General features: G+C 42.1%; 1 protein-coding gene across 3 annotated transcripts in view; it reads right to left on the bottom strand.

The window, feature by feature from the left end:
• shroom3 (shroom family member 3) overlaps positions 1–11340 on the bottom strand; it is an 82160-nt gene that overhangs the window by 35250 nt on the left and 35570 nt on the right. For all 3 annotated transcript variants that reach the window (XM_083929749.1, XM_083929750.1, XM_083929751.1), the window contains one exon: positions 802–927. In XM_083929749.1, coding sequence (XP_083785875.1) covers positions 802–927 — 126 coding nt within the window. The remainder of the gene's footprint in view (positions 1–801; positions 928–11340) is intronic.

Here is an 11340-nt window from a genome sequence, read left to right as displayed (position 1 = left end):
GATCAAGTATCAATACAACCAGATGATGTGTTAGACACACCACAAACGTTAATCCAATCCCATTAACGACAAAACAAGGAGGAGGATTAGCATCAGGAGTGAGAGACAAGCTCATGGGTGGATCATGAGACAATGGCCCACTGGGCACAGACACTTCACAGGCCCCACCACATCTCCAGCAGAGGAGCAAGACACACTTTATAGTTGTTCAGCCTCTTTGTGCAATTGTTTTCTGTGCCTTGTAGTTGGGTTGGAGTTTCTGTGGTCTTTTTGCTTCTCTTTGTAGTCGTTTTGTTTCTTTGTGTTAATTTTGCATCTCTTCGTGGTTGGTATGTGTGTCTTTGTGTGACATTTTACAGGTGATGGCAGCGGGGCCTTGATATTTTGGTAGTCTGTAGTCCTGTTCACTAATCCATCTATGTACAAGCTATTACATGTGCATATAAAGTTACAGCTGTAACAGTAAAACATGTGAGTAACAAATATATAATCGCTCCTCCTCCTGCACTGAACTGTTTACCAGCTTAATTTGGATTGAATCTGTTGAAAATCACATTGCACACATATATCCTTTTTTTGACACTAAGTTATTTCTAAATTCTTGGTGAATGATCAGTGAAAAATCAGTGCAAAATGTACAGTGTAACAGTCTTCCACGAATGCAAGATACAAACTTTATATCTCGAGAGGCCTTCTGTGGCTAGCAAACAATTGATCTGAATAATACAAATGGGGGGTAGAGCTAGACCAGGGAACCAGGGAGATGATGGATATTTATTAGAGCTGTTTTTGAACACTGACCTGGCGTGGTAGCTGTGGTGCCAGCCACTGCTCAAAGTGTCCATCCCTCCCTGATTCGACAGCTGCTGGCCTTCCCCGAGCTTCGTCGAATGCCATGAGTGAGGACGAGATGCCGGCTCACTGCGTCTGTGGGGTTGGAATACAGAGAATGAATTAATGAATAGTTGTCTGTAGAAGAAATAAAATGTAGCCACCATAAACCATTCTCATATCTGTACATATGAAGCCGAACCAGCAGCCGGTTAGCTCAGCGTAGCAGAAAAACTGGAATTAGGGGAGAAAAGCTGGCTTGGGGGCGGCACGGTGTTATAGTGGTTAGCACTGTCCCCTCACAGCAAGAGGGTCCTGGTTCGAATCCCGGCTGGGGCCCTTCTTTGTGGAGTTTGCATGCTCTCCCCGTGTCTGCGTGGGTTTTCTCCGGGTTCTCCAGTTTCCTCCCACAGTCCAAAGACATGCAGGTGTTAGGTTCATTGATGACGATGATGATAAATTAAAAGGTGTGAGTGTGAGTGTGAATGGTTGTCTGTCTCTGTTTGTCTCTATGTGTCCTGTGATAGACTGGCGTCCTGTCCAGGGTGGACCCCGTCTCACGCCCAATGTCACTGGGATCGGCTCCAGCGGTTGCAGATGATGGATGGATGGACAATTGTTAAAAATCAATCTTCCAGTCACCAGGCAACCAGCAGAGACTCCATTAAGGGTGTTTTTACATTATGTAGGATTGATTCATACTGATTCATACAACAAAAACACGTGAACTGTATTGAAGACCACCTTTTCAAGTGGACCTGGGCCCTGATCAACCAAGCCTGCCCGCAGCCAAAAAATGGTCAGGCGCATAAATCAAACAAATCAAATTTTAATTTTTTTTGACACTTTGGTTTTCCTATGGATTGAAAAAAAGGAAATAAAACGCTCATTAATGTTCAGATTACTGCCAGAGTTAGTACATTTTCGACAGCTGAATGAATGAAGCAAGTGTACTGTTGAACTCAGATAACGTGTTTAGTTAGTTGAGAGGGATGAACTTCCATATCTTGTTGATTATCAGAAAGCTGCATGTCATCCAACACTCACATCAAAGCCATTGATTCTATTTTTAATCATGCGTGTCTCCTTTCATCCTGCACAGATCTTCATTCACAGAAACAAACTGCTGCAGGGAATCTACCACTGAACAGAGTTTATTATCACAGCTGCAACCAGAGAACGGATCATTTCAACATTAAATATTGTCCTCCCAAACACACACACGCACACACACACGCACACACACACACACACACACACACACACACACACACACACACACACACACACACACACACACACACACACACACACACACACACACACACACACACACACACACACACACACACACACACACACACACACACACACACACACACACTTCAGTTGCTCCTGCAGCTTCCTGCTGTGCACCCGGCCTCAGATTGTACATGACAGAAAAACGCAGTAAAGACTTTCACAGAGAGCTGAAAACTCATCTTTTGGTTTAATTAAAGGCATTCCTTCTGTAGGATTATTCAGTTTTCAAGATTCAAAAAATGAATGTCTGTATCCCAAGATTGAAAATTGAATATCTACCAAACAAACGAATACCCGAATAGTTCAAAATTTGTGTCCGACTACAAGAAATTAGATCACTTTTGTTCATAGAATGATGTGGTGGATGTTTTGTGGGTTTTTCTGTGTAATGATAATCTTTATGACATCACCATTATAATTTAAAATTGTTATCTAAGCAGTTATGATAAGAGAGACGTCGAAGGGTATGGCAGCTAGAATGATCTTCCCCCGTCCTCGTCATATTTGACATGATCTGCTGCTCTGTATTTATGCGCACGGATAAACAGGAAAAGATTGTATCTGAGTAAGTAGGAGACAGAAACATGAAAGCCTGAATCTCTGTGAACTCAAAGAACCTGGATAATGACAGGACGTGACTGGAATACCTCAACGCGTTATCATCGCTGTTACACGTGTACAGATATTCACCCTGTCCATGAGCCCTCAGGGGACTGGCTTGAGTACAGTATGGTATGATTTGGTTTGAGTGTGAAATCTAAGACTAATTTGTAAAGCTGGACCAAACAAAAGCACATAAATGTCTTGGGACTGCATTCGCAAGTAACCAAAGTTTTGTCGACAACAATAACAACATGTCCGACTTCTAAATGTCACGTCCGAGTCACAAATGTCAGTGTCGTAATGTCAAAGTTATACATTTCACAAATTCAGTTTGCATCCCTGAATACTGACATCTCACCAGTCACCAATGAGTATTCAGAAACACAAAAAAACATGAAAACATGTTTATTATGTTGATGCGTTGTGGAGTTATTAGACTGCAGGATTTAAGGGGCTTTCACACCAAACGTGATAGATGCAAAATTGAGCGGCAACTCTACATTGAAAATCAATATAGATGGCACGCGATGACACGCGATTCAGGCAGAGGCGGTGCGAATGGAGCGTCTGGAGGGACGGGAATAAGGTTGAAAATATAAAACTTTCCAGGCAAAATTGCGCTGCGACAACCAATCAGTGTTGAGATTGCGGTAAGTGTAATCAGATTTCTCTGTGATACATCCAGGGGCTCAACAAAGTTGCTATTGTTGCAGTCCTTGGGGGAAACCAGACTGTCTCTATCGTTATAATATAATGGACATAACTATGAACTGTTGAGGGGAGCGACGTGCCTTGAGGCATCTAGTCTGCAGGAAATCCAGGAGAAGAAGAAAGCCGTCAGTGCAGGGTGAAGCATATCCCGGTCTGATCTACCAGAGATCGGGCAGCACATGTACGGCTATGGAGGTTAAATCACTGACGGCCTGATCTCACTAAAACACAATGGCTCCTTTAAGAGCCACACACTTTATCTGAGAGCTCATTTCTGTTCTTTTAATAGTATTCAGACCCCGGGTTAGCACTAGCATAACTTCCATTTAGCACAACAGCAGAGCAGGCTCGGCTGCTACCTGCGGTTGAAGCGATGATCAAAAATATAACAAATGTGAGCGAGCGTCTCAAGCGATTGTTTTTTATCTTCTTTGCTGTTTCAGGTACACATTTATCGTGTAACTGAAGTCCTGAACTTTTGCAAATTAGGGTCAAGACAGGATGACAAAATTGGCACTAAAGTAAGACTCCATTACTCCCGAAACAATTATCACATTTAACACTGACAAGTACTGAGTTACAGGAAGCACCTCAAACTGTTTTCTTTACTAAGAAGAAAGAAGAAATAAAAAAACACATATTCCAGGTTTTTTTTGTCTGTGAAATTAAATCCAACCAATGTCTCTTGCCTCTGTGAATTGTAGGTTATGGAGGAGGAAGTGGGTATATGCTCCTATATATTCCAATGGTGTTTTGGCTGATAGGTGGGTACACTGTAAACTGCCTCAAAAAGAGGTGGGTATACCCCCTATATCTGCGTGAGTATACCCTCCAATATACCACTGCATACAACTAAACTGCATTCTCGATTACGTTTCCTCACTGTTTGAAACACCTTCTAAACATGCTGAAAAAAAGTACCTGTTGCAAAACTACTTTGCTAGGTTTAGGCAACAAATCTACTTAGTTAGGTTTAGGATTGAATGTTTTTTTATGTTAAATAAGAAACCATAGGCTAATAAGTAGGGTACACTTAACAACATAGCAACATTGACTTTTGGTTTCATACAGGTACAGCAGTCTCCTGGGTGGAGGTTCAAACCATTCATCCACCCAGAGCTCCCTTTGCAGACTTCCACGGACCTTAATTAACGTTTTAGTAATAAATCAAAACAAATGTAATCTGGATGAAATGTAAGAAGACCAGGCTTTTACTGTATATGACAGCCATACATTCATGTTAACACCTTTACGTCTGTGTGAAAATCTTGTGGAAAACAGTCACAGATCTCTGATTTCCTCACCCCAAAAAACCTACCTAAAAATACCACTAACTGTTCTAAATGCCTCCTGTGCCTTTGACTAATACACCAAACATGTGACCTGTTTTACCTGGAGGTGAACCTGAGGACCTTGGAGATGAGGCCTGTCGCCAAGCCGTTGACGCTGGCCTCTGATGGCGTCCGACACAGTGCCCCGTCCGACCGGCCCAGCTCGGCTTTCTTCTGCTTCTTTCGGAGCTTCCTGCGGTAGAACGCCTCCAGCAGCTCCATGGCTACAATTCAAAGTCCAGTTTATTCTAGTGTCTACTCCTCTGCTGATTTCTTCTCGGCCGTATTCTTCTTGTATTGTTTGTCTTAGAAAATCCCAGAAAGTTCCATGTCCACACCCTTTACTCTGGACTGTTTGTTGTGTGTTTACTGCTAGAAATCGCAAAGAAAATCTATTTTCTCATTTCAGCTGAACTCTACTCAACTGATCCCTTATATGGTATCCTGTGTACAAGATTACATCCAGAAATACTTGTCCTCTCATGAAATCTACTCTGCCGCATTCTACTGCATTGTATTTCCCTACATCACTTGATCCTTCAGCTGTCTCAGTTTTCTGTATCTTTTATTATCTTTTGCTGTACTTTCCTTTTTTAACTTTTAACCTAAGGAACTCCTTTGCTCTCCTACCTGCATCTACTCTGCTTCCAGTAGAACCTACACCTATTCCCTAAGTTGGATGTGTCCGCAGTCCAGTCTTCTGTGTTTCCTTTGAAAAAGTTGGAACCAAGACCGAGGCAACCGCGCTATTCCCCAATTCACTACATCCATCTAAAACTCATCGAGAAAAGATTCACCACTCCTGATCTGTCTGTCTCTACCACTCTCTGATCCGTCTCTTTGCTCCAGTGCCAGTCTGGGGTTGGCTGGTCAGATCGAGTCACATTGCATTGGTCCCCGTCCCCGAGCTCGTTAAGCAAATGAAGCAATTAAACGTCATTAAGCCGTATGATAAAAGCATGAAGTAAACATCCTTAGCCCAGCTTGGTCTGGATGCTAACTGTTGATATGTTGTGTGAGCGCGCGCGCGAGAGAGAGAGAGAGAGAGAGAGAGAGAGAGAGAGAGAGATAGAGAGAGAGAGAGAGAGAGAGAGAGAGAGAGAGAGAGAGAGAGAGAGAGGGAGAGAGAGAGAGAGAGAGGGAGGGAGGGAGGGGGAGGAATGGTACAAGATAGTGAAAAAGAACGAGTAGCAAGAAAGGGAGGGAGGATAGAGGGAGATAAGAGTCGTTGGGGGAAGATACTAAGGAATGAAGCAACTAAAAGGCTGATAGAGAGATGGCAGAAAGAGAGGAAATGGTAGGAGAGATAAAGGAGGGGGAAAAAGGCAGAAGGATGAGAGAGATGGAACACCACAATATTGTCTTTCCTGTCTAACAGCTGTGAAACGAAAACAAAACAGGCTAACTTGAGGAGGAGGTGAGCGGTAAAGAAGGTGAGAAAGGAATTAAGGAGGAGCAGAACTGAGGAGGAGGAAGATGGAGGAGGAAGAAGAGGGAGGACACATAAACAAGGAGTGAGGAGTTGCTGAAAACAGTGGATAATTGAGCTGACTTTGAAGCCGCGGGTAGAAAGGAGTCTCATGATGCAGCATGTGCTTCTGCAGTGAACAGTGGACTGATTATTATTGACTGTTAGATAATCACTGCTGAAAGGACTGGAGTCCACAAATAATTGCAGACTAAGGTTAGGAACAGTACTAGGCGATTTACTTGACAAATGAATCTGTTATTGATTCCTTACTGAAAAAAGTATAATGAATAATGAAATATCCATGGTTCCCGGACTTAGGTGATCCCCTGACTTCTTCTCTACTACCACCAGCAGGACGACATTTTTTGGTTCGGAGTAAATTTCTTGACAGCTGTTGGATAGATTGTCATGAAAGTTGGTACCATATCCATGAGTACCACACGATGGTTCTCTTTAATGTGATTGATCCCCTGATTTTTCTCGTATCGCTACCATGAAGTTGACTTTTTTGGTTTTAAGTGAAATATCTTGATGATGGGATAGATTAAAATTAATGCTATTGACTTTGATGATCCCTGACCTTTTCTTTAGTCTCATCAGTCCAACATTTCTATTTGTCCAATACTTAGTTTAGTTTATGATTAAATACCTGCAAAACTAATGACTTTTCCATCAGCCTGATTGGATGTACTTAAATGTGCTAATTTGTTACTGTTAGCATGCTGACAAGCAAATCCAAGTTGGTGAACTGGATCTAAACCTCATAGAGAATCTCTGGAAAATCCATGGCAACAAAGTAATGTGTAAGAAACCCACTCCAGTTAGTGAACTGTGGAAGAGACTGAGTCAGAATGGACCCAGATCAAACCAGAGCAGTGTGAGAAACTAGTGATGTCCTGTGGGTGCAGATGTGCGGAAGTCATTCAAAGCTGTGGCCTCTACACTTCCTGTTCAGTTTTGAATCCTAGAGAAGAAAACATTGTTGAAATCTTCTCTTCTGACACAGTGAACACTGTTCTCTAACTTTGATCACTGTTTTATTTTTAAAAAATAAAGGTTTTTGTTGAAGGGCCTTGGTAAAGCCAAAGCGGGTATTCTATTAAAGTTTGAACTTTAAAAAATAACAATATGTCCTATCTGGGACCCCTGGAAGTTCCTCAAGGGCCATTGAAGACTCCTCAAAGACTTCTGGTTATTTCTCAAGGACAACCGGTACCCACCCAAGGATATTACTTCAATATCAATACTCAGCATTGTTATTGTGTAATTGATCCAAACTCATGTGAGTAAATGTAACTTAAGTTTTTGATTTATTTCTAGCTGTGATCAGTCTCTTACATCAGACACAGAAGGTGAAGCTGCTGCAGGTTAAACCTACAGGTGTGCAGTATACTGAAGATGTCTTGGTGCTACAGCAGGTACCCATGATTCACAGAGTTCTAACAGCAGGATTCCTGGGAGTCATGTGTCATGGGAATGTCATCAGATGTATCTGAGATCACAGAGAGGAAGATGATGGGACAGCAAGAAAATCCTCTACCTTTGTAGTGTTTGAATCAGGTGTCAACGCCGTACCGACCCTCAGCGCTTTGTTCCAAAAACACACACACACACACACACACACACACACACACACACACACACACACACACACACACACACACACACACACACACACACACACACACACACACACACACACACACACACACACACAAATGTACATTACCTTACTTCCACATTTACTGCCTCTTACCTAAAAGATAACTCTAAACGTACAGGACCTGAATAACTCTAAGCTAACAGAAGCCAAGCTGACTCTAAGATGACAGGACCTAGAAGTTGAAGAGAAGAGCTAAGGGGACCAAAAAGCTAACTCTAAGCTAACAGGAGTAACAAGCTAACTATGAGAGGGAAAAGCTAATTCTAAACTAATGGTACCTAATGGTACCTAGCTTAAGGTGACCAGATTTCTGAGACAAAATCCGGTGACAAAACCGGGGTAAAAACCTCATTAACATTACCAGTATTAAGTCATTTTCATATTCAACATTCATTTGATATTCAGAATAAAAAACTATTATGCATTTAAACCATTTCATTGAATTATGGCAAACTACTTGTGCAACATAAAGACTAATATTCCTCATGTATCACAAGGCTTGTTTTTGAATAATATATCTTTTATGATTTTTTACAAAACTTAAATCTATTATGCTTCCTCATCTTTTGACCTGGACATGTCAAACCCCTTTGACTTTGGCCTGTAGGTAGTAGTGTGCACAACTATACGTGTCATTTGGTCAACATTCACATTTTCTTCTTTTTTCCTATGTTACAATTTCGGATCTTTCAGTTACAGTGAAATCCAGGGACATTTCCGAGGACAGCAGTAGCCGGGGACAGGTTACTGAAAACGGGGACTGTCCCCGGGAACCCTAACCTGGCTTACTCAATGCTAAACATGCATCTTTAGAGACAGACAACCTACTTTCAACTGTGTGCTTATGGAAGGCAAAAAATAACACTTTTTGTCCAGTGGGCTACATATTTAGCCTAGCTTAGCACAAACAGCGGCATCATAGGGACAACTGCTAGCCTGGTTCCATCCAAAGAGTAAAAAAACACCTCCCAACAGCTCCAAAGGTATCTGATTTACATGGATCTTGTTTGTTGAACTAGAGAGGAAACAGTGCGTTTTGAGGTTTGATTTAAAAACAGGCAGTGTGGGTGACAGGTGAACATGTGGGCAGAGTGTTTAAGAGCTTTGGAGCTACAACTGAAAAGGCGGGGTCCCCCGCTTCAATCCATACCGCAGGATAGTCAGAAGCAGTTGGTCAGTTGATTTGAGTGTTATATGTATATATATATATATATATATATATATATATATATACACACACAGTATATAACACAGTATATAACAACGAACCATTAAAAAAAATTAAAATGTTTGTCTGGCTCAAACTGTCTTTACAGCCTTTACTGTGTGTGTGTGTGTGTGTGTGTGTGTGTGTGTGTGTGTGTGTGTGTGTGTGTGTGCGCGTGCATGCGTGCAGGGTGTGCCTCTCTGAACAGAGACCTTATCTCTTGCCGTGGGAAACTGTTCGTCCAGCCCGGAATAATAATCTCTTTGATCTGCTAGGAAACCAAAATTGGAGAGAGAGAGGTGGGCAAATGAGATACTGGGGACACATTTATATTTACACATTAATATATATATACAATATATATCATTATCTAATTGTCTAATAATCGAATAGCTTTTTTGTGTGTGTCATAATTGTATCAAAAGTAAGTGTGTATGGAAGTGCTTTATATGACAGTGTTGGTACTACTATATTCTCATAAAATCTAAAATGACCAAATGATGATTTTGCCTGGGGTGGCAAGGGAAACTCTGCAATGACACGGAGCAGGTTGAAAATTGGCAGTGTGTGCAGATGAATGCTGTGTCTCTCCAGCCCCATGTTGTAATGATACAAGGCTGGTTGAGTATCTGTTTCCCTTTAGAGGAGCAGATCAAAGTAAAATCAGACTAAGATGTCGGGAGATATTAAGAAAGGACCACAAAGAGCCCTTGAACCACATAAATAATCCTGAGAAACTCTTCTAGCCCCAATGGAACCTCCCCGAGGACCATTGAATCATCTTCCAGGACTTCCTGAAGGACCCCAGACACCATCATCAATGACATCCATTATGCATGCACTCATAGTGAACCATCGTCACATAGAACTTCTCCCTGGCTAACAGGTGTATGTTTAGACTTAGTGACTTATAGCAGGGCTCATTTAACTACACTACCACAATGCAATGCAGTCCAGCATCAAAACCCGAAGCACAGGCCTGGACACTGCTATGACTCCCAAAGTTATTGACAGGTCTGTTAATACAGGGACTGATACAGCACTGTTTATCTTTAAACTCTTTGTGTGTGTGTGTGTGTGTGTGTGTGTGTGTGTGTGTGTGTGTGTGTGTGTGTGTGTGTGTGTGTGTGTGTGTGAGTGTGTGTGAAAGGGAGTTTGCTTGTATTGCACGTGTTTTCTGCAATTATGGGATGATGTTGTTTGAGAAAAATGTGGTGATTCAACGTAAGAAACATCCGAGGAGAGGAGCGTAGAGGAATAGAGATGAAAGGGAAGGGGGAGAAGGAACAGGGAGGAGAAGAGGAGAATGAGAAGCTGAGTAGGAAAAGAACGAAGGAGAGGGAAGTGAAGGGAAAAGGACAAAAGAGAAGAAAAAGAAAGGAAAGAAGGAGTCAGAGAAGGAGACTTTTTGCGATTATAAATCAGTGTGTCTGTCCTCTCCATATTAACACCCAGCCTCATGGGGCCCTGATGGCCAACTTCCTGTTTTCGGACCAATAAGGGACGAGCAATGTCCCCACTCTACCCACTTCTCTCTCCTCAGGGGTATCTGATAACCCCCCAGAGCCCAGGGGATTGTGGGAGAATAGAGTCATTTGGCCTGTTTATATGAGACCAACGGTGGAGTACATTTTAATGACTCTGTTGTTTCAATCGCCTGCAAACATGTTGCTGCTCAAAGGCACTTCTCCAGGTCACAGCTAAGAACTAACTTTAAACCTGCAGTCACCCTTCCAAAATGAAAGCAAATGTGTATCATGGAGGTGCGAGTTTTGCAGGAGCCGACAACATTGTTTTCAATCTTCCCAGTTTCAGAATGTTTCCGTCACTCTTGACTTAAAGGCTTCAACTCTAACTCCACGTTAATAATAACAGTGGGGGACACAAGAGAAATCAACAAGAGTGAATGTCTGTAGTCATACTAGCACCCCCCTGAGGCTGTGATGCTCATTACACACACACAAACACAGAGTACTTCTCGGACCTGACCTCCATATTAGGATGAAACTGGCTGTAGTGTCAGTATTTATAGACTGTTTGTCTGTACGGACTGAGCTGCCAAACACTGTAAGAGAGAGATAGCTATGGCGTTGAACCAACCCCCCATTTGTACATTGTCATCTGTCAAATAAAGGGGAAAATACCTGAAACAGTGCAATACTGACAGGCAGACAACAAAGTGATCAAAATATAGACAAAACACTAAGACTAATTTATTTTT

The sequence above is a fragment of the Echiichthys vipera genome, assembly GCF_963691815.1.
Source record: "Echiichthys vipera genome assembly, chromosome: 16".
Classification (NCBI taxonomy): domain Eukaryota; kingdom Metazoa; phylum Chordata; class Actinopteri; order Perciformes; family Trachinidae; genus Echiichthys; species Echiichthys vipera.
This window is presented reverse-complemented; position numbering and strand designations above follow the sequence as displayed.